The sequence below is a fragment of the Leptonotus elevatus genome, chromosome 7, assembly GCF_054856555.1.
Source record: "Leptonotus elevatus isolate MCC_2025b chromosome 7, RoL_Lele_1.0, whole genome shotgun sequence".
NCBI lineage: Eukaryota > Metazoa > Chordata > Actinopteri > Syngnathiformes > Syngnathidae > Leptonotus > Leptonotus elevatus.
The window spans coordinates 9,754,899-9,779,182 of NC_141245.1; the positions used below are offsets into that span (position 1 = coordinate 9,754,899).

The 24,284-nt window shown below is 38.8% G+C and overlaps 3 protein-coding genes across 4 annotated transcripts in view; 2 read left to right on the forward strand and 1 right to left on the reverse strand.

Annotated features, from left to right (window-relative positions):
- Positions 1 to 3,866: 3,866 nt before the first annotated feature.
- On the forward strand, positions 3,867 to 9,540 carry lamtor1 (late endosomal/lysosomal adaptor, MAPK and MTOR activator 1). The gene is made up of 5 exons (XM_086081441.1): positions 3,867 to 4,112; positions 5,466 to 5,608; positions 5,682 to 5,759; positions 7,977 to 8,100; positions 8,248 to 9,540. The coding sequence occupies exons 1-5, from the start codon at positions 4,071 to 4,073 to the stop codon at positions 8,338 to 8,340; spliced, it is 480 nt and encodes a 159-aa protein (XP_085937567.1). The 5' UTR covers positions 3,867 to 4,070; the 3' UTR covers positions 8,341 to 9,540.
- On the reverse strand, positions 9,270 to 13,437 carry lrrc51 (leucine rich repeat containing 51). Its single transcript, XM_086081440.1, has 6 exons — positions 13,327 to 13,437; positions 12,810 to 12,985; positions 12,542 to 12,603; positions 12,023 to 12,228; positions 11,775 to 11,923; positions 9,270 to 10,312 (listed from the first exon to the last, which is right to left on the reverse strand). Exons 3-6 carry the CDS (start codon positions 12,594 to 12,596, stop codon positions 10,177 to 10,179), a joined length of 546 nt encoding a protein of 181 aa, XP_085937566.1. The 5' UTR covers positions 12,597 to 12,603; positions 12,810 to 12,985; positions 13,327 to 13,437; the 3' UTR covers positions 9,270 to 10,176.
- Positions 13,438 to 13,848: 411 nt separating this feature from the next.
- LOC147170791 (uncharacterized) overlaps positions 13,849 to 24,284 on the forward strand; it is a 38,562-nt gene continuing 28,126 nt past the window's right edge. The window contains exons 1-9 of one of the 2 annotated variants that reach the window (XM_086080221.1): positions 13,849 to 13,934; positions 14,092 to 14,184; positions 14,264 to 14,349; positions 14,428 to 14,501; positions 15,137 to 15,225; positions 15,394 to 15,468; positions 15,569 to 15,662; positions 15,746 to 15,905; positions 23,988 to 24,127. In XM_086080221.1, the coding sequence (XP_085936347.1) occupies positions 14,143 to 14,184; positions 14,264 to 14,349; positions 14,428 to 14,501; positions 15,137 to 15,225; positions 15,394 to 15,468; positions 15,569 to 15,662; positions 15,746 to 15,905; positions 23,988 to 24,127 (760 nt within the window). In that variant the 5' untranslated portion in view covers positions 13,849 to 13,934; positions 14,092 to 14,142. The remainder of the gene's footprint in view (positions 13,935 to 14,091; positions 14,185 to 14,263; positions 14,350 to 14,427; positions 14,502 to 15,136; positions 15,226 to 15,393; positions 15,469 to 15,568; positions 15,663 to 15,745; positions 15,906 to 23,987; positions 24,128 to 24,284) is intronic. The other variant, XM_086080222.1, reaches the window with a different exon arrangement.

The window sequence follows — 24,284 nt, forward strand, 5'->3', positions numbered from 1 at the left end:
GGGCGTAAATAAAGGAGGCGTGGAGGAAACTGGGGGGGGGGGGGGGGTTAAGAGGACAGACAGACGCCTGTAATCATCACCCCCGCCTCGAAGCTGAGGTGACTACAGCCAGTGTCGTTTAACTAGTTGCTCAACAGTCGTGATGAATTCAAATGCAATCAAAAGAGTTGTGTGAAAATGCCATGTGCAGTTTAATTACTGGCTAATAGCATAAACTAACTCGGAATGAGGAGTTGTTCTTGTTCCTGTATTTTTTGTGTGAATCTATACCGCTTCTGTGTGCAATGGATGTAAACAATATGCAGGACGGTTGAATCTGATTTATTTATTCATTTTTAAATTCATCATGCATCAATTTTCATTAGCGCTTATCTCTATTTGGGTCAAAGGTGTATGCAAGAGTTGTTGAGTTTGGGTGAGAGGCGGATACAGAAAACTATTTGTCATTGTTTGTTGTGACGATGGTCCTAACTGTGAAAAAGACAACATTCCAGAACTTTGTTAATAAAATGACAGGAGAAAAAAAAGTGAAACAAAGCCAACTGGGGTTGTGCAGTGTGCAATAGAAGTACAGAGGAGAACCAGTTTTCAAACGATTTTGTTATGTAAAGAATTAAGTTTTTTAAATTATGAGTTTAAACCTGCATCATATACATAGACCCTAAATACTACACTATATCATGTCAGTTAGTTGTCAACAGCTGTTAATAGACTGTCAGTGTTACAGTTCAGCGTGCTGTACTCTGTCATTGTATAGTCAGCCTGAGGGGAGGTAAAAGAAAATCTTTCATGTTAGCCTCGGTACGCTGCCACACATGCGCCAACAAGCCTTTTCTTCTACAGCATCTTAATTTCCCAACAGAGGTTAAAAAAAGGTGGTATACCGAAGAGGCCCTGTGATTGAACGTGACCTCAGAAGGTGGGGCCAGGCCTTTTGAGGGACATCAGAGTCAGTGAAGTGGCTGTTAACTGGCTAAACTGTTAGCCGCGATGTTGAGTGTTTGTTCTGCTTTTTTCAACCTCAGCGTAGGACAACGCATTGTAACACAAAAAAAACAAAACACTGTCAGCTGAAAATTTGATCACAGAACCCAATCATGGCCAAGCTTGCAATTGTCACATGACCAAACAGAAGAGCCATGATTGGTCGTTAACTGAGCAACTGTGATGTCATTTTCCCTCCGGCAAGTAGCTAAATGGCCGTCCCCTGAGATGGATACCCATTATGACCTTATTTAAGAGAATTGTTTGTTGGTTAGAAAAAGGGCACCTGATCAATCCTGTGCCAGCCAAATGATAATCTTTTGGCATTTAAAACAACTATATGTTTAACCATAAAGGTACAAGGTGCATTTGTCCTGTTTAGAATTTTCTTTCAAACAGTAATTTGTTTACATTAGCAAAGCTATTGGAACATGGAAGCTAACTCTTGTTTTACAAAAAAACAACATGTCAAGTTACTAAAATGGCTATTGTATATAAATGACGGTAGAACTCACTTTGGTATTTAAGTGCATTTCAGATTTTGTACTTTTTTTACTTTAAGTGCCGTAGTTTACAATTCTAGTACTTTCCTTTTTTTCTTTTTACACAAGTACCATATGTGCATCTGCATGCTACTATTACCAAAGAATAAAGTACAGCACAAAATAAAGTACACGTTGCTTATTGTATTTATTTACATTGTCAACATGAACTAAAATACAGCAATATGTACCCCAAAAAAGAAAAAAGAAAGGCATCTTAAGTTGCTTTGCCTTTAAGTCCCCTGAGACAAAGGGAAGATAACAATTTGTCGACGTGATAACACTTTGTCGACGTGTAGCAGTCAACGAAGTGAGCTAACCTTAATACTTTGGTGCTATTGTGGAGGCGTGTCTAGCAGCTAGATCCCTTTTGTCTACGCTGCTGCTTCTTCCTCTCCTTCATGCTGTTACTCACCCACCTCAATTGGGGCCTCCTAACAGGTTTCTTCCCTGCTGCGTAAAGCCCATCTTGAGCCACGTTTGGGACCCTTCTCAAGATCACCTTATCTTGACCATCCGCAACCTCACAGGTCCATTTGTCAGAGGAGGAAGAGGAGGAGGAGATGGAGCATGAGGAAGAGGAGGATGAAGACGAGGGTGACAGGGAGGAGGAGGAGGAGTGAGGAGAGTTTGGAGAGGTCCGGGCCCAAGAGGGTATTCCATCGGGAGAGTGGAGTGTAGAGTTGGGGTTGGAGGCAAGGGAATTGCTTAAGTTAGGGATCCCCCGAATGAGGAGTCTGGAGGTTTGGGGATCGCCCTAAGAAGACAAACATTCTCAAATGTATTGTGTTTTTGTATTTTTATCAAACCATACATTTTCCAAAAAACGCTTGTTCTCAATTTGGGGAGTAAGGTAACCTGTACTGTTGGGTAGTCGATCATAAGGCACAAGCAACAATTCACTCACATGTAGGCTACACCTAAGGGGAATTTGTAGTCTCCAATTAACCTTAAAGGCCTGTACTCTATATTGACAATTCCGAGGTTACGTCACAAGCCAAAATGGCGGTCAATTCGGTGAAAGGAAGCTCTCATTGAAAAGCATAGGACTACTTTGGATTGGTGTACTGTAATTTGATGTGTGAGGATTATTTTTATTTCAAAATATGATGAAATGTCGTTTGACTACTATAATAATCTTCCAGGATTGTTAAACTATAGTCACGGGCAAAACCAATACAATACGCCGGCCCGTTTGTTTACCTATGTGGAGGAAGCATTTGCATTATTGCATTATTTGCGCTGCATTGAGAAATGGCCAACACTCATTTGCAAATTCATACTTTGATCTGGATAGCTGTATGAGATATCTGCCTCCCAATTGGATGCCATTTTAGATGTGACTTTTGCTACACTATATTTGTTTTATAGCAGGAATAAAGTCAAGAATTTTACACTATACAAATGTCAAACGTTTTTACCTCAGCAATTTCCGGTGCAACGCTGCCAGACTGCGCCACTTTGGGAGACATGTCACCGATTAGGGGGGGAGTACTTGTTAAACAGCTGGTACTGCAGTATAGTTTTATCCCCAGTATGTGTATATATATGTAAGTATCGGTGACGGCGTGACGCTGACGTGCGTCACCAGACCTTATAAAAAGGGAGACTTAAACAATGACGATCGGCGTTGTCTTACCCTAGTGTTGAAGATGATTAGTAATGTAAACCAGAATATGAAAACATGTAAATCCGGTATATGTAAACGTTGGTGACGGTGTTATTTGGAGAACCCTGCATATGTAAATTTGGCTATTATATATAAAAATCTTAATTTTTCATCATTTATCAGATTCATTTTGTTCTTTTGGGATACAGATACTTGACAAAAAGTTTGAGAACCACCACTAGTCTCGACAATCAGCAGATCTGCGTCTATTTCAGATTACAATCTCCATTGTGTTATTCAAGTGCTCCACTGGAGTGCAGTAAACTCATTACAGAAGGAACATCACATTTTTACAACTTTAATTGTTTAAATTGTAACAAACGGAAATTGATGTTTGTGTGAGGAAGGCGACCCCAAGTGGACAACAATAATACTTGCATCCACATGTAACGTAAAACTTAACGCTGAGAGAAAGCACTTGCTATCTTAAACATATAAAAAATAAACATTTCTAGTGATGAGTCTAACATGGGTCTCCAGCATGCATGGTGCCCATGCTGAAGGGCATGGCTACTAGCCCACGGGCCTGTCCTAAAAATAGTTCACCAAGATTGGGACTTTTTAGGAATTTTGTTGAAGGGATCTTTTGAAAATGTGAACACGTGTAGAGATTTATTAAAATAAAATTAAGTGATTTATTGTTTGTCCTTGACTACCGGAAGTGACGTCCTTGTTGTTACACGCGCAGTGCAGCTGTCATGTGATAGCTACTGCTGTGCCCACTCCGAGGCTCTGAGCGACTGTAGTTGACTAGCCCTAACCCCTTTTGATGAAGTCCAAATAACCCCCAAACAGACTTGTATGTTTGTTGGCGTGGACAAACACGGCTGCTTTCTGCGGGAAAACCGGGAATCCGGAGTGTACCGGACGCTGCCATGGGCTGTTGTTACAGCAGCGACAACGAGTCAGCAGACCAGGTAATTAGCCGCTTAGCTTGCTAAAACTGTCTCCACATAATTTTCTTTGCGACCGTGCGTGCAGGACTCAAAGTGATTATCAGGACAAACGGTTGGTGATGTGAGGGGGTGCGTTTTTACAAAATTATTATTCCGCGATTTGAGCTTTTAAAACACATTTTAAATGTGACATTTAGCATGCTAGGTGACGGCCTAGCTCAGGACAGTCTGCTGATTGCACACAGCGGAAATGAGAACTGCTGAAAGTAAAGAAAGCTGTCACGTGTGACTTGGCCGTGTAAACTCATAGCAATATGAAGCTACTCGCAGTGAGCGAGGCGAGAAGGAACTTTTATTGACGTGGCCACTGTCTTATAAAGATCTTCTATGTCACAAGGTACTTTAAAGTTCCGAATTTGTGGTGTGCCTTGTGACTCAAGGTCTTCCGCTAATTCCGTTTGAGGAAACATGTCTGCTATTTCAAGTTAGTGGCATCTTCGTCATTATACGTTCATTTCCCCCCATCTTAAACTTGTAACCACCAGAAGTGGCAAAAGTACTCAAACTATGTAGCAAAGTTATTATAGTTTGGGATTTTCCCATTAGAATTATATTTAGGTTTTCCTTTTTATAGTCAGTCAGGTTTTAATTGTTGTTTTTTTGTTTTTATTAGTTTGTTTTTAAAAATATGGGGTCTTTGTCAAATTTGAGATTATAAGGTCACGAATTGAGTAATAAAAACACAACAAACAATACCATTGAAAAAGAAACAATATAGATATTATATTGCAAATACATGCAATAGGTTTCATATGGAATTTTATGCTTTTACCTGGATTTGACCAGTCAGACACAAACTTAAATGTGCATCACCATGCAATAGTTGAACATTATCAAGGGTAATTAGTAGATTTAATTAAGAACACATTGCGCTTGCTTATTTTTGCCACATACATTTTTTTTTACTCTTTCATTTGATAGTAGAAATGTTATTTCTTTAAGTACATGTTTAGTATTGCAATATATCGATATCACAATATTCAGGACATGTATGAGGACTGTAAGAGTGGTGAGGTGTGCTGTAGGTGTGATGGAGGAGTTTAAAGTGGAAGTGGGACTGCATCAGGGATCAGCTCTGAGCCCCTTCTTGTTCGCTATGGTAATAAACAGGGTGACAGACGAGGTTAGGCAGGAATCTGGGTGTCTTAAATTGAAAATGAACTCTCATGACGCACTAATGTTCAGCGGAACAATGGACAGGAATCACTGGTTAAGGTAACTGTGAACATTGCAGCTGGAATGTACAAGCAACATTGTTTCTAAAGCTCATACAAATGAATAGTTGTTCATTATTCAGTGATTTTATGATTGAAGGATAACGAACGCAAGCCGCTGATCACCCACCCGAACCCTGTCAGCAAACCCCCAAATGGCACGGACTGGATCACTCCTACAGTCCCCTCAGCCCGAACAGACGAACAGGCCCTGCTTACATCCATCCTCACCAAAACGGCACAGTAAGTTTGGGATCCACCAAACAGCTGACTCAGTCACGTAACCAATTAACAAACATTCTCGTTTGATGTGCAGGAACATCATCGATGTGTCGGCAGCTGACTCGGTCATGATGGAGCAGCATGAATATATGGACAAAGCTCGGCAATACAGGTATGCATCAAGCTTGTGTTAGGGTTATCCTGTTTGGAAATGAATTGCTCCGTTCATGCCAAATTCACACATTAAAGAGTAACTCGACACAAAATCAACCTTCTTTCTTTTTTGCTGATAAACTGTATAAACTGGTGTCTACAAATGCTGTCTACATGTCCTGGTCAGTATTTTTGACATTTTAGTGCATATTTGTTAAAAGCTTGAATTTGGGGCAAAAACAGTGTGTTTGGCGCCATCTTAAGGTTGCACACTGGGATAAACACAATTAGGCTGTTTGTCCTCTCATTACACAAGATGCCATATTATGTCACTTGGGGCGTATGACGTAGTCTCCCCCGCCACCCACCGGCTCATTCTCGTACACGCCTCCTTAAACAGCTTTTTAGTGAGTTGCTGCTGTCAATCACAGCCAGGCCACGCCCAACCCGTTCCCTATTCGCAACCCAACAGTCCTCCAGGCAACACCCCTTTTGAGCGCCGATTTCAAATCTGAGTGAAGGGTGGAGAAAGAGTCTGACTTTCTGTAGAGTTACTCATTAACTCATTCACTCCCAGCCATTTTCACTGAAGAAATCCCCTTCACTCCCAGCTGATTTACTGGATTTTGACTGATTTTGCGAGGCCCACAGAATATTGTGTTCTATTGCTTTAAAAACATGGAACCTACCAAAAGAAAGATTAGTCTCTTATTTCATCAGGAAAAAAGTATATTTCTATCTGTTTCCGTTTTGCAGCAATTAGCACTGGAATATAGCTAAGTTTCATCATTATTCACAAATGTATTTAGAAATGTGAGTAATGAGCTTTTTTTTTTCAACATAGCCCCTCGTTGATCTCTTGCTCTGCTGCCACCTGCTGGCCGTTTGTGTAATAACTAACATCTCTTCAACCGTTCTTTGCAGTTGAGAGGCTTCATCAAAGCCTTCTGTATGCTCTAGCACAAGGATGGCAAACTGCGGTCCTCGAGGGCCGGAGTCCTGCAGGTTTTAAAGGTGACCGTCCTCAAACTGCAGCTGATTCCATTTAACAGGCTCGTTATCAGGTTTATGCAGAGCTTGCTGATGAGCTGATCATAAATCAGCTATGTTGAAGAAGGGAAATATCCAAAACCTGTAAGACTCCGGCCCTCGAGGACCGGATCTCGCCATCCCTGAAAATGTATAATTACGTCATTGGGACACTTAAAACATTTAAAATAGAACATATTTATATGTTTTTGGGAGGAAATGAGTTAAAGACTTAATTTGACAATGTGGAAATTCCTCAACAGGGAAGTGTTATTTGGCTGGTAAAAGAAAAATATCTGTATTTTAGTTCATGTGACTACTCGAGTTGAGTAGGCGTTGTGTTGGTCTGGAGAAAAAGTGGTATCAAACATCCCTAATTGTTACATATGGATATCGTTAGATCCTTCGTCCAGTCGACCATGATCGACTGGGTGGGCATTCTTGCCCTAGCGGTATGAAATCGAATCACTGCAAGTACAGCTCAGTGGTATTAAGTCGAATGCATTTGCATCTAATCTTTAAGAAAGGTTTGTTATTAAATATGTATTTGAGTACAATTTTTATATGCAATAATTTTAAACACTATTAAAGTAGTGAGGACCTGAAAAGGTGGAAAAGTGCTGTACAAGTGACAGACCATTTACCAAGACCATAGATTTAATGTTCAAACTATAAGGTTACAGTGGCTTATCAAATAAAATATATTTTTCAGGGATAGAACCTGTCTCGTTTTTCTACGATACTGCTTTATTTTAATGTTGGTCATAATGGTGGTACTTGGAGAGCCAAGTATTTTTTTAGGTTATTCTTGCTGTCAAACGTTTGAGAACCACCGGCTTATATTACATCTGAAAGTCACGCTTAAATTACATAATGATAAATACAAATCAAATCCATTGTGATGTCCAAACGCAAATTCTTAAACCCTGTCACTGTTCAAATATTTATCTACCTAGTTCTATATGATAGCAGATTAAAACAATGGAGAAAGGAATAATAATTAAATTTAAAAAACAAGCTATAGACAATGTTTTCATCACATGCGCATATCCTCAGCCACTAAAAATAGATGTGATCTAATGTCTACTAGAGGTCACTGTTGGTGGCAATTTGTTTGTCGCCTCCACCGGTCGTAGTTTTTCCTTTTCAATAGTAAAGCACCAGGGGACAAAATGTGTATGAAATGCATGTTTGTTTCTCCTCCCAGTACAAAGCTTGCTGTTTTGAGCAGTAGTATTCCCCAGAAGAAAGCCCTGGCTCTCCCCTCCCTCACTAGCCAGCCCCACCAAGTGCTCGCCAGCGACCTGGTGCCATACTCGGACGTTCAGCAGGTAGTTCACACATAACACATTTTGACAACTATTAATTCACTTCCCACTGGAATGTGTCATGCTTTCAAAATGCTGTGACTGAATGTGAGATTATTTGATTCTCGTTATGTCCCTTGAAAAAAAGATCATCTTCTTTTGCTTTTTCAGGTATCCAAGATAGCAGCATATGCCTACAGTGCAATCTCTCAAATCAAAGTGGATGCTAAAGAAGAACTCGTGGTCCAATTTGCCATTCCTTGATCCGACAACTCTGGCCTGCTTTTCGCTTCTCCCATCGTTGAGTGTGTCCTTGTCACGCCTGCAATCTCACCCTTCTCTCCACCCATTTATCAAATTGTCTTGTGCTTCTTGGCTATGGCTCTAAATGCAACAGACAATGCGGCGCAGCACCACAATGGCCATCTCGTCACACTGTAGAAAATCGAAGGTCAGTGATAAGTTCTTCTGCCATAGAAACCCGCTGGATCTGTCAACTCAGATCTTCAAAATTGGCCTCCCTGAATCACAGCGGATAACAAAAAATGTGGAAGCCTCTCATTGATCAGTTTTGTTTGCGGTGATGCATTTTAGATATCTATCTTAAGAATTAGATAATATTACTTTAAACAAAATGCGAAAAACTGTTATTGGTACCCATTTCAACTCGAGGACACACTGCCCAACACATGAATGGCTGTGAGACTTATTGACTGCCCATTATTTTGTCTGTTTCCACTGGTGAAAATGCAATCCGCTTCACTACACTGGAGCTCCATATAGATTCTAATCCCATACAAACCTGTATAGCACTGGAGGCCTATGGTTCAGGGGAGGGGTCCTATGCGTGGTGTAGGGACGGAAGTGTATTTTTTTTTGCCTTCTTTGTACAGAATTTTCTGGCTTAATTCTAAAGCCCAAGATGATTGTAGAAGGTGTTTTTGTAGGGCGTTCACAATTGGCTGTGATCTGGGGTGATGACAACCATTTTTATGAAAACCAACAACACTTTGAGGGCTGTTTGTCAGCTTTCAAACCAAGCCTTTCGCTGCCGATTGTAATATGAGTGATTTGTTCGTATTAATCAAAAACTAACCATTGTAGCAGAGTGGGCAGAGCGTTAACAATCCACGATACCACAACAGATCAAAGGATCCAAGAGCTTTTTGAGATTATTTATTTTGTGTTTTTAAACATACTGCTCTTCGGAGGAGAGCGCAAGAAAACGTGCAGGGAGCACAGTGAGACGCTCTAAAGGGATCTCGTGCGAGGCTGTGTTTATTTTAGCCGCACATTTGAGCTATTTGCAATGGGTCCTTGGCATTTTGTTTTCAGTCTTTGTTTTGTTTCTCAGATATGTAAGATACGTACTACCTGAAATATATTTCTAATATCTTAGGCTAGTACCAAAAATTGTTTCTCTTTTGTTTTGTTTATTAATTCATTAAAAACTTTCAACAGTTATTGTGTTTGGAGTTTTGTTTTTATTATTAATTTACTACAAATGCCACTTTTGGATTTTCAGATTTAAAACAGACCAAATGTATTTGTAAGTGAACTGCACACACAATATATACATGGTTGCAAACTAGAACACACTTACTGAAGTATTAACTTATTTATTTGGTCTGCGTTGCTATTGTGCCAGATGCCATATATTTGTAGCGAATTGTGTTGTACTATTTATTGAGAATTGAATGTGTACACGCTAAGCAATCCTTCCCTTCAAAAGGTTACAACATACCGGTAAATCCCTAATATGTACAATTCCCGCAAATATTCATGTTTGCGCAGCTCGATTTAGTCTCTGTGTCTGCTGATTTCTTGCGTAAGACCAATATATAACCAAGGGAGGTGACCAATTGACCTGCAGCTCCTTCAATTTGTAGTGTGTGATTGAACTGAATTTGTTCATCATTAAGATGATGGTTGTAGAATGGCACAGATGTAAGTGGTCACTTTTGATAGACACTGACAGTGGTGGCCACTGATAACAACTTCAGTTGTATAGCGTGATCCGACCAACTCGCGGGGCAGAGTGGCTGTTTGTCTGGATATATGATGTTGTAACTCTTCACAGTTGTGATTTCGAACACAGTCTCACTGAAGTGTTTCCATGTTTCGTTTGCCTGGGTTGCTACTGCGGTGCCAAATTTGTGCCAAGGCTCGCTCCTGAGGGGTCACAACACTGAAGTCCATCGTTTTTAATCCAGGTAGAGTAGATATTACGTAATTCCTTAAGAAAAAAAAAAGTTGGATGAAAAACAAATATACGATAAATACAATAATAGTAAATAAAATTCAGTAAAATACATAACCTCCATGACTTGCAGTATTACAAAAATACATAACATTAAAAAAAAGAGTAGGGGGGGTCATTCCAAAACTAGAGGGTATTTTACGTCTCACCCATTTAATTTTAAATAATGCACATACAAAATCCTAAAACAAGCAGTTTCTGAGTATATTTACTTGTCCTGAGACAAAAAAAAACCTAAGAGAAAAGAATGCTTTCAAATAGTTTTTAAAACACCAATTCAATTTGGTGTACCCTCTAAAATGCCATTTTCCGCAACTCCACTGACCAAATTGAATGTCAAATAAAATTTTGTGTGTGTGTGGATTATTTGTTTCATCGCTTTCTCTTGTAACTGTGGAAACATTTGTTTTTAATGAACATATTTCAAATAATTATTATTATTCATGGGATGTGTGTCCCACAAAATGCACGCAACTCTGTTACCATAACCTTTCTAGCATGGTAGAAGAAGAAGAAAGCTGTGAATCAGATGATACGCTAGACTTGACATCATCAAACATATTTCTAGAATGGGTAGCGCAAAGGTGTTCTCCCTTCTATTTTTCCATATTTTTTAATAACAGTTAGCTTTGATTGAATGTTTCACTCTCTATATATGCATACAATCAGAATATGGCAATTATTTTTATAATCTATTTAAAAAAAACGTATTTACAAAAGTAAGCTTGCAAGATCCGAATAAGGCAATTCTTTTTTTATTGACTTTTTTTTTTATGAACTTATTTACATACATAAGTTGGCCCTCTTGGTCAGCATTAAGAGCTAGCTGAAGAGTTAGCTTCTACTCTTGAGAGAAAGCTAAAGCCTGGTTCACATGGCAGGAGAATTGGCCCGATTTTAGCCACCGAATTTCCTCTGCCGACAATCGCAAGGACGCGCCGAAAGCTAATATTTGTCCAGATTTGCAACCCTGTTGATGTGATTAGAGTGACGGAGTTGCACAACAATAACATGGTTGTGATCAGAATTATACCATTGTTTTGTAAAATAAGATAATCAAGCTTTTGATAGTTACCCATTGTTGATGAACATGTAGCAGAAAATCAAAAAAAAAAAGTGAAGGTTTATTTATCAAGAATTTTGAAGCCCAAATTTCCTCCAATTCTGGAATGACCAATGTCCACATCATTCATCATATAATATAATATCATATAATATAAGAAGGGTTACACAAAAACATTTAAGCCAGTACTGGTTATGCATTTCATATTTTCTCGCTTAGATTCACAAATTAAAGTTAATAAATATAAAATAAATAACTTAAATATAAAAAAAATAATAACTTACTGCATGTAAACTATAAGTATATATTTTTAAAGACTTAATTTGTACTTCGTCTCAAAAGAGGAAACGTAATATTTATTCATTTATTTTTAACCTGTAGGCCTTGTGTGTTTCAATGACGTTTCCATGTAGAGTGATGGTGTGTAGATGTGAGAGACTTTGTAGCTTGTCTACCTCTGATAGAGTAAAAATACGGTTGCCATGAAGATACAACATCCGCAGTTGTGTAAGTTCACACAAAACCTAGAACACAAACACACACACACAAGCCCACAATTTGCATATCACGTGGTAGAAAAAGCCCGAGGACATGTGTGTGAACATACAAAAAAAAGAGCTCACTTTGTCTATATTTGTGATGTGGTTGAATGAAAAGTCCAGCCAGGCGAGCAGTGATGGTTCAGCCAGGAAATGGCTGATGGTTTTGTGAAGGTCATAAAGGTTTGTAATATGATTGTTATTAAGACGAAGGGAGCCACTTTGGAATTTTCCGACTAAATTTCGCTTTAAAGGCCGCAGACCTCTGCTTGGTTCTTCTGACTCTGCATCTGAATTGGAGTTAAACAATGAACGTCAGGCAGTCCGGAAAGTTTATGCTTTAATTAATTGAGATTAATCAATTGAGATTTTGGTGGTAAGTGGCGCATACAAACATAACAGAACCCCCCCACAATAAGTATTGGCGTTCTTAAATAGTAGTAACTGGATTAAAAACTGTCACACTGCAATGTACAGCTGTCGAAGAATCAGAAAATGTACTTTAGTTGTAAAGAAACAGAAACGTAAAATTACTTGTCTGTGTTTTTTTAAAGAAAAGAGTATGACCATGAGAAAAATAAAGTTGATCATTAAATGTTCTACCTGCCAAGTTGCTGATGCCTTTAAAAGATAAATCCACTGGAGCCCCATACATCATATCCCATCTGTACAAACAAACAGATTTACTCCAAGGACAAGTATGGTAATTAAAGCGTTTTTTTTTTTACATCAATGCAGTTGTTTTAAACTTCTCCGTTATCATACACTTACACACACGCACACACGCACACTGTATATTGTTATTGTATACGTAGAAATCAGTCTGCTTCCTTGGTAACGGCGTAATGTGTAGACAGCCACTGCTACCCACAGAAAAAGGAAGAAACAGAAGCGTCATCACCCATAGGCACCGCTTTAAAAAGTGCGCCGCCCGCAGCGCATCCGCCATCTTGATTTGTTGAGTGAGGCTCGAACTTGCATATGGATGATGTACAGTACATAAAGTCCATGAGTGAGCGTCGCGAACAAGAGGTCGCCTTTTATTTTCTGTCGCGGACACAATAAAAGCAGATCAAAATTCCATGTAGAAATTGCAACAGTAACGGAGAAATAAACATACATTTCACATTTTTCACAAGTGTCTCTCTCGCGTGCCCGTTGCTTAGCAACGCGTAAACAACAGTCACTCGCTTCATTCCAGTAATGGAACAGCTCCAAATATGTATTCGGTCATGAACACAGTACTCTGATTAAATTACTTTTATTTTATTTATCTAAAACTGAATGCAAAAAAACACAAAAAAAACCCGCATGCGCCTTCAACGTAGTATGGAAACAACTAATCAAATCACAACTTAACGCTTGCTAAAACATAACCACAAACTTACGTCTCTCTTTTCCAGATTGTGAAAGCCATGCATTTTGACGCATATGCTCCTGTTCGTTCATCAATCGTACTCGAGCAACTTGAACCATTGATGACGCAGCAGTAATTTCCGTACCACTTTTTTGGGGCATTTTTGGCTGATTCATTGCATGTTTATTCGTCAAAATTTGTTGCAATATGAACTTGATATGGTCACGGAAGCGAAACTTCTCTCAACAAAACAACATGGCCCACACGAAAATGTATTTATTTATTTATTTTAGCTTGAGTAGGGGTATTGTTCCTTGTTGGTTCCTGTGATGATAAGTTGGTGGATGGATGGCCGATTTTGTTTGTTTGTTTTTAATAAGATAATTTCGCCAGACATTTTCACGTCTGGCTCGCCAGATCATAAAACAAGCGCAACTCTCAAACAACTTCCGGCCTTCTACCCAATCATAGTAGTTTATTTTGAGACGCGTCTTCCAGCGAATTTGATTGGTTGGTTTAACTTGGACCTGTTTTAAAATGTATTCGAGTTCAAGGGACCGCTGAACTGACTCATACCATCTCCAAAGCTAGCAGACCTGTGTTTACGTTGAGCGAAGATTACATGATTTAATTATTGGGGTAAGTCGGTTTTAACAACAAAAAAATCTTTATTTTCGACACGTTAATTATATCTAGCTAGTAAAGTTTAACGGAGATGTTTATCCTTGCGAGCTGACAGAAAACGACCATTTTGTCGTGGATGTATTTGTGTTTGTGTGTGTGTTTCCCCTTCAAGACAGCCAGTTCTTCATCCTCCCTTCCGGATTGATAGGAAGGGTCCGCCGAGATGCCTCTTATTAATCTGGGCGTTAAGGCTCTACTTAGCTGGGTATGTTGACGCCAACGTGGCTCGTAGCATTTAGTCAATTATTTAAACCTGACCTCCTCCATCATGGTGTTTTATTTAGGTCAATAATATTACATTGACCCACCGAGAAATTAACATCGAAGAGTTACAAGATGGCGAGTTACTGCTTCGTATCGTTTACAAACTGTAAGTGCATTAGCAGTTATGTTTATTCAGAACATGGCCTCTGTTGCTTACAATTGTTTTCATTCCGTTTCTTTTCAGGAAAAATGAACCAAACCCACCTTTAACTATTTCAACTGAGGAACGTTTTATTCTCATTGAAGAATTTGTGGAGGGTGAGTTTCTGACATGATCTGCCTGGGCATGTTTTTGTTGTTGTCCCCCCCACAATACGACTGTGTTGTCGTAGTTGTCACAGTACTGTAGTGTAGAGAGGGAGACAGTCAGACAAGCAAGCAGCAGGCAGGTGTGCCACAATACTTTGGGCGTTGTGCCAAGGTGAGTGTTGTCCCAGACGACAATGCAACAAGTGCAGGGAATTAAATTACTGTAAAGTAATCTGGAACTATTTTTTTCAGATGAAAATAGATATCAATTATTCAGTTGTTCCTTCTGACTGCACACTGTATTTTTCAATTAATAATGTCTTATCTGAAAGACAGTGGTTATTTTTGCTGTGACCGGCAACTCTCCTGCTAGCGTTATTTTGCCGTGAACGGCTTTGATTGGTCAGTCGCATATACAGTACACGCGCCTCACGAGCACTTAGCATTGCAAAGTCACGTCAACTTTATCACTATGAAACACAAGCTTACTTCAACTCACCGTGACACATATCTACAGCAACTCTGAGCTTCTGCAATGTTGTAAACTATAGTTTTTCACCAATTCTCACCAAAACCCTAAGTAGCAAGCTGCCGGTTACGGTCACTGAAAACCATTATTTACCTTAATACCTTGTTGTTGGCAGAGGACTGCAGATTTAGTCCAACCAAAGGTACGCCATTATCCTGGGACAACATCAGAAATGGAATCAACCTGACTGTGGAAATTGCAAAGGTACTTGTGGGGAAAACACGTTTACATCCTTATTGTATGTTATATTACTCATTTTTTCCCTAGTTTTTAGTATGTACTCTATTTAAACCTGCTCCTGCTGTAGTGTGAATCTCGTGTGCAAAACACAAGGTAATAGAGAAAGTCTGACCTGCTCTTTTATATTTCCAGGTGGTTTTGTTGCTGTTTTACCATGACATGATGAGTGGACGTTGCACCCTTAAAAGCTTGGATTGGGAGGTAGAGGTGAGGTTTTTGCTAAAACACTGAGAATATGCTGTGTTCATGTGTTCTCTTTTCATCCATTGTGTGCCATCGTAATCATATTTGCATTCTTGCTTGTCAGAGGGAGATTGCAAATCTGACTGATTATTTTGTGATGGAGAGTGATGGCTGTGTTTATCTGCGCAGTAGCCTTGATGCCTACTTGGCAAAGCGCAGTGAGTGTCACATTGATTTCTGCATTTCTTATGCATTTGAGCACATGTTCTTCAGGCTTTGGATGCACGTCTTCATCTTTCAGATTTGCCTGTAACTGATGAAATATTAGCGCGCATGACAAGCACCCCTTCCTCCGGTGCGTCAACCGTCTCTTCACTCTCAGATGAAGACTCACCTGTGTTCCATCGCACAAAGAAAATCTCATTTGTGGAAATGCATACAGTGGCATCGTCTTCTGTCAGGTATCATACAATTTCATACTCCCCCACCCAACCACAAAATCGCTAGTTTTGATCACTCCCCTTGTGGGTCTGTTATTTCTTTTTCAAATTATTGACACATCTTAAGCGTTAAACGGGGGGATGCGTCTGTGACAAACAATAAGCGCAGAGGCCGTGGGAGACAAACATACTTCACATAGACGAATGTATAGATTCTGCAATTAATTCTGTTTAGAATTACTCAGTTTCCTTGTTCAATAAAGAACAGTGAGGGGTGTTTAGTAAATTTTTAGCTGGTAAGGATGTTCGTGTTTTTTATTTTATTTTTGTTTTTTTGATGACAGCAACAACAATGACGTTTTCATCTGTTGCTAAGATTGGTCAAAACAAAAGTTGGATAGGCATGCACAAGTTTTCTAACCTTGTTCGGCAAGCTGAATTCTCCTCTGTATTTGTTAGAGATATACTGATATGCTTTTTCAGGATCGATACTGTTAGAGTAGACAATATTTGTATTCTACTCTTTGCGTGTTCAATTAACTGAATGGTGAGATTCTGGTGAAGAAGTCCCTTTGCAAAGGTATAGTTATAACAGAAGCTTCTGATCACACAATTGAAGTCACCCAAGCAGTGTTCGGTTCAGATTGTGTGTCCCCCCTTCTCCTGCACATCATTATTTATTGAAAAGTGGGTGAATACGAAAAGTCTCCTCCCATTCACAAAAAGGCAGAAGTTCCCAGGAATACAAATCAGATTAGACCCAAACAATAATAAATCAGCCTGTCTCACTTCGACCGGCTGAGACCGGTACTAGACTATACTCCCTTCTAGATAACATGGAAAAGAAACTTGTTGCCCTTTTCTTCTCAGGCGAAAGAGACAGATAAGAATACAATAATACTATTCATTGAGCTACACAGCTATAACTAAATCCAAAACGGCTAAAATATAAATTGAAACTGAAAAACAATGTTAATAATTCAACATTCCCTCATTTGAGCTCATGAGAGCTCAACACATTAAAACATTTTTTTTCTCAATGGTTGTGTGGTGGAAATAATTATCATTAAAACATCCCTTTAGCAGGAGAGGAGATAGTTTAGCCCTTTAGCAGGAGAGGAGGTAGTTTAGCAATCATATGACATTAAAAAACAATTTGATACATTTAAAAGATTTTTAGTGGAATAAGCATAGCATATGTGAGGCTTAACATAAAATGTTGTTCATTAAAAAGTGTTGCAATGTATCGGCAGACGAATATGTGTTCTTTGAAGCCATCTCGTGATGAAGTTCTTTGTTGAATGAGAAGATGACGTTGTCAGCTTTTTGCAGAACCCCAGAATAGATTGCCTGCAAATGTGATTCTCGTGATGATTGCCCAGGAAAAGGCACTTGACTTGATCCGTTGAATGATGTCAAAACGATGTCCAAACGGCCGCTCCAGAACCGAACACTGGGTCAGCTGACGTGGCTCCCAGGTCGGAGGTGATAAGATTGATGATCATCAGTTGATGAGATAGCCGGCAGCCTTGTAGACCAGTTGTGGAATGTTGTCTCTCCTTTCCGTCATCAACCTGAGAGCGGAATATGTTTAGTCTTCTCATAAACCCACGTAAATTTTATTTGGAGGAAAAACCCTGATGGTTTTTGTTAGTTGGGATTAATAAATGTTATTTGGTTAAAATCCGTAGGTCCTGTGCTGTTGGAACAGGAAAAGATCTATTTTTTTTGACATTGAAATAGAGCCCAACCTTTGATTGAGTTGAATGACATTCGCTCATTCATTAATATAAGACAGAGCTTATAAATATTTATTTTTCAATAATAGGTAAAATTTTTTTTACCACGACTAAATTTGTTCTAAATTTGCATAACTGTGCCTTTCACCATCCTGAAAGGAATCATTTTACTAGCATATCATATATTCTCTTCCCAGAATCCCACGACCGGCCGAATCGTGACATTCTGGAAAAAGCTCATATATATTCATATTATCTATACTCTTTTGCAAACACTGGGCTCCAAACATTACATTTTTCTAAAATAAAAGATATAATATAATATAATTACCTTCATCCGGCGAATATGCATTATTGTCCTTGCTTGCTTCAGACTTACTTTGCTCCGCTCGATTTCCTCTGGTAGATTTCTTCATATTCAAACTGTGGATTATCACTTCAAAACCTTTTCATTTTTTAATCTACTAATTCGTCTACATTGGTTAATTTCTTAAACATAAACTCCCTCATTTTGACAAAGATCCACTGATTTTTTCAAACACGTCAAGATAAAGGGAGGATAAAATAGAGACCTCATAACTCAAAAGACGTCGTAAATAACACAACCCTCTAAATCAGGCTATGAGGTAAACGAAAGAGCTACAAAACACAACAATAAAAATGAGCACAAGCAGATACAATTTAAGACACTAATATATGATGACTTTGGGGCCATAAAAAATAGAGGTAACCATATTAATCTAATTCAGGATACGAATTACACAAAACTTACAAATATCTACCATTTCCTAGATTTAATCAAACTAAAATTATCTTCAAACTGCTAATCAACTTCACCTCTTTTACATATTAGTGGGGCTCATAAAAAAACACAGCACACAAAATATTTCTGGGATTCATAAATCAGTGCTGTGAAAAAAAATAAATCTAAAATTAACCATCAAACTCGCTATTATTTATTAAATAGCATCAACTCAGTACGATAAGATGCATGGTTCAATATTATATATATAAAACATATACTTAGATAATATATATATTAAAAATATATACCACTGTGAAAACTTCTTAGTTAGTCTTTTACTTATTACTACTCATTTTATTCTATTATTTTTTCTATATTGTAGCTGCAGCTGGACGAAGTCCAGGAAAAAGTTCCTCACGGGAAAAATAAAAGTATATCGTATCATATCATATTAATAAAATTCCCATTGTACCAATTCAGAAACTGATTCTCCCAAAAATATAGGCAAAAATTTAGTAGGCTATAGATTGAAATAAATTTTCTCAATCCCTCATTTCAAATTCACATATGTCGTTTTCAATTCCCTGAAATACCTTGCTATAGATCACAGTTCCCCATTCAACACATTAAAAATGCCTTGCATATACCGTGCAGCATTTCACTGATTTCACTGATCCTAGTCAGACCACCAGCTTTCAAAAGTCAATGTTCAGGGCGGCGGCTGTGTCAGACAAAGTTCAGCAGGTATCAGCGATGAGAGGAGACATCTCTGTAATGAGGCTTGTACACAGTCACTGGGCATTGTGGAAGTTGAGCACCATGTTTTTTGTAAGCACAGGAGGAGAAGACTGTGCTCTGCGGCTTTGACCTTTGATCTCTGCCAAGTCCATTCAGACGCTGTCTGCAATGTGGACCCGATGACACATTTTCGGTCCTTCCAGGCGCTCACCTCGACCAACGAATGCACCCGGCTGATCCAATGCACTACAATGCCAGACTGAGGAAATGGAATCATAGCAAGATAGGTCACTTCCTGCTTTCTCAAAAATGTTTCGTAAAAAACAGCCTCTTTTTTTTTTTTCTTTTTTTTTTTAAATACCCTTCAAAATAGCTACTAGCAATACTTGCAAATACAACGTATCAGCAGCTGGGGCGCATCCCGTTCGCAGTTTGTAATCAGTGAAGGCCATCAAACCCTCATCTGCCTTGGAACTTAAACATCAGTTTCTGAAATGACACACTCAGAGAAAAAACAAATATTAAAAATCATTATCATTATGTCAATTTCAAAAACATTCATAACTTCTTATTCAACTATCTTACTTCTAGCCACAGCTGTACAGATGTAGGCATAATCATGTTAACTCAATATAGCTCAATACAAAATACCATTATTTTATCATTATCCTTTATTAATTTGCCCCGAAAAGGGAAAGTTAACAAATTAACCATCTTCATCAATTATTATGGTGTAAAAGACTATCAATTCAGTCACTAAAAAATAAAATAAAAAATAAAACACTAATTTAATATGCTTCTACAAAAACTCAACAATATCTTTCAAATACTATTACTTATTTTTTATTGTTTATCATTCCTCTCTTACCTAGAAAAGAGAAAAAGTCCCATTACGAGGACACATTATGCTCTAACCCACAGCCCCCTCCTTTTCTTCTAACCTAGAAACAGGGGGGGGGGGGGGGGGTCTTAACATTATACATCGCAAAACCTATTTTACCACATTCCCATTCGAAAAACAAACGCCACTATCACAACAGTCTCATCTCACACAAAAACAACACCAAATTTAGTTAAAGATATTGAAGAAAAACAAACAAAATCACTCACAATCACAATAATAGCCCCCACATTTTAGAAGCTAGGTCACACACTCAAATTCATACGCTCACACTCTTTAATCATTATAAAATAATAAACGGTTTCATTCTATCAATTCGTTGTCTACAAATCTTATGGCATTTAAACCGCAGTCTTGTACGGTAATTTCAGTAAACGGGTTAACTTATTTCGGAGGGGAAGTTACTTTAGCACCAAAATCAGACACTGTATCATCACCAGCATCTATCAAAGAAAATACAAAAGTCTGACGTACCATTTTGTCCAGCGACGGCTTTTCATACAATCGATCCATAGTTGTTTTTTTCATTTTCATCGACGTTCTTTTATTTCCGCATGGCTGTGATTCCAAGCACAAGTTCCGACTATGAACCGGAAGCGCATTCAGGTCGTACCATTTTGTCCAGCGACATCGCCCTCCATTTTTGTAGTTCTTTATTTTTTACTTTCGGTTTATATTCTACGCAAGTAGTATTAATATTTATCAATACAGTGACGTCTCACTTTTAGTATAATAGTTCAATAGATTAACACAGATGGCCACACAATAGACACACATAAGAATCATGTGACCTCTCGTTTATACACAGCGGTTATCCAATCCCGCTGAGCTAAACTGTCCTCCATATATTGCAAAATTTTTTGCAAGGTGCTCATTTTCAAAATAACTCGTCACGCGCTATCGAATTAAACCGTAGAACAAAAGGAATTCATACGGTAATCCTGACTTCAAAACTACAAAAGTAGGAGCGCCAAAATTTAAAATAAATCACGTAATCTCTCGATTGCAAATACAGTGACACAAAATCCAATTATCGCTGTAATCAACCTGGACCCCTCAATACTGTTCAATTTCAAACAGGCGCTTTTTCAAAAAACATATTACGTGTAAATGGACGTTCTCAATAAGAGTCATGAGCAAATATCGATATTAGCCCCCAATCGGCCAAACTGCTAAAAAAGCGGAGCGCTTACCATAATCTTCGCGATCCTTAGTGGAAGAAAGACTTCTCACGTCATCCGGCAACCCTTTTATTCAATATATATTATGGTCTAAGGATTCTTCGTAGCGAGACGAAAACAAAACAAAACAACAACAAAAATCACTACTTCATCCTGCATAAAAAAAGCTTTATCTCTAGGTCTGCACTTACGTCACTTTTTAAATACAGCACCTCACGACGTGTCCAGTTCAATATCGTAGGAATTATCCCAACTCTATAACGACATCAAACTACAACTTGTTCACACAGACCTCATGTAAAAATTTAGACAATTTGGAAGACGAAAAACCAGCTGCAGCGGTCCCAAACAGACAGAACCTCCCTACGTGGATAAAAGTCTCCACTTACCGTACTTTATTTATTTAGGCCTAGAAGTTCCGCCCGTCCGTGAACGCCGCAGCTCGCAAGCCGTCAAAATACCACCATCCGTTAGAATTCAGCGTCGCAGGTCACCATTTGTTAAAATTCAGCGTCGGGGTCGCCATTTGTTAGAGTAGACAATATTTGTATTCTACTCTTTGCGTGTTCAATTAACTGAATGGTAAGATTCTGGTGAAGAAGTCCCTTTGCAAAGGTATAGTTATAACAGAAGCTTCTGATCACACAATTGAAGTCACCCAAGCAGTGTTCGGTTCAGATTGTGTGTCCCCCCTTCTCCTGCACATCATTATTTATTGAAAAGTGGGTGAATACGAAAAGTCTCCTCCCATTCACAAAAAGGCAGAAGTTCCCAGGAATACAAATCAGATTAGACCCAAACAATAATAAATCAGCCTGTCTCACTTCGACCGGCTGAGACCGGTACTAGACTATACTCCCTTCTAGATAACATGGAAAAGAAACTTGTTGCCCTTTTCTTCTCAGGCGAAAGAGACAGATAAGAATACAATAATACTATTCATTGAGCTACACAGCTATAACTAAATCCAAAACGGCTAAAATATAAATTGAAACTCAAAAACAATGTTAATAATTCAACAATACCGATTATCGGTAGTCAGTGAGGCCGAGAACCGATATTTGAAGCTGATATACATTTGCAGGGAGAAAAAAGTTGGTGTCAACATTTTTAATAATAATAAAAACTCCAGCACTTGACTGCTTAAATGCCTTCAAGGACATGTTTTTTTAAACAGTTTTTGTGATTTGCAACATGTTAAAGTTTTTTTGTTTGCCATCAGCTTTTGCCCCTACTATAATCCCAACTACCAAATAGCTAACTGTAACCGTTAGCTCACGGGCTAACCAAATAGCCGTTAATTCGCGAGCTAACGTTAGCTCGCAGGCTAACCATTCACCCGCACGCCAACTCCCAAATAGCTGCTAATTCGCGAGCTAAGTGTTAGCTCGTGGGCTAACTGTTCACCCACCCGCTAACCCTGGGATAACTCCCAAATAGCCGCTAAAAAATGGCTAATAGCCGTTAATCCGTGAGCTAGCAATTAGCTCACGGGCTAATAGCAGCTAATTGCTGTTTATTGGCTGTTAGTACTGCACGAGCAACCAATCAGATGGTGCTGTGGGCGGGCCAATGCTGCAGGCAGTCAACAGCCGCTGACTCGGAGCAGACAGAGGAGAAAAGCGGCCATCGGAGCAAAAATAACAGTTTTTAATATATCGGCCATCAAAAAAAAAAAGAGGCCAATGCTGATATTCATAAAATGCTGAATATCGGCGCCGATTATCGGTCTATCCCTAGTATTTGTGAGTCCACACACTCTGGAGGATACATCTTGTACCGAGCCCGTTGATTTCCAGCAATCCGAACCACTGGTGGTTCAGACCAATCACAGAGTGACATTGTGTTTGGGGGCTGGATATGCAGCTGTGACTAAACCAGGAAGTGCAGATGCCGTGGGAAACAAATTAATCTAAAATGGACAAATGGATGCTGCAATTAATTCTGTTCTTGTAGAATTACTCACCATTTCCTTGTTGAATGTTGAACAGCGGCGCTTCGTGCATTTTTAACTGGTAAAGATGTTCATCCTTTTTTATTTGTATTTTTATTTTTTCTAAGACTGGACCGAAGATGATGTTTTCATCATACAATCAGCTTGAAGTATTGTACAGAATGCGTCCCGCCTTTCCCAAGCAAATCAACGCGGAGCAGTCCCAGATTGATATTGTGGAGAACTCTCTTGAGTCAATCCATCGTAATCATCTGGCTATTGCCAGGTTACAAGTTTCCGCATTACCCAATAATCTTGAAGTATTGTACCTGACGTCCCGCCTTTCCCGAGCAGATGACATGGAGCAGTCCCAGATTGATATTGTGGAGAACTCCTTTGAGTGATTCGTGTTATCAATCTGCTGTTTGTCAGGTTAGGAGCATAAATTATGTAGAAAAATTGTTAACATTAAAAAAAAATTCCGCCACAATGCAGCTTTAAACACCCAACGGTCCATAAGAGATCAATTTTAAAAATGCTGAGCAGCCCCTCCACTTTTTTTTCTTTGATTGGACTTAAAAACAGAGATAAGTGAAAGATTAATATTTTGGGAAATTTGACTTTCGAAAACTTTAGAGAACTATTAATTTGTTGAAGATTTCATTGCACTTTGAGGCATGCTATAGACCCTTGGAGTTCCTGCACTTTTTGTTTGCATTAAAAAAAGAAAAGTTGATTGTCTACGATTAAAATAAATAAATGAATTGAAACTTCGATGTGTGTTAATTAGTGAGACAGTTCATTAGATTAAAGCATTGTATTTGTAAGTTTTATTAATTATTTTACTTTATTATTTATTCCCACAGCAAATCTCCTCTTCAGGATTTAATGACCACCCCCAAATTCCAGTTGAGGAGGATACAGGGGCAGATGATCCAAGAGAGAGAATATAGGGATGGACTGGAGCGAGAGCTCACCAGCAAGATTGGCCTCATTGCACAAAATGGTAATGAATTTGTTAATATATTACAATCCTGCTTATTCATAATTTTGCCGTTGTTAGCCCTCAGTCTCTTGATGGTTTAAGCAAGGGGGGGGGGAGGAAATCATCCTAACCATGTTCAACTGATTGGTCTTAAATTGGGTTGCCATGATCAGCATGG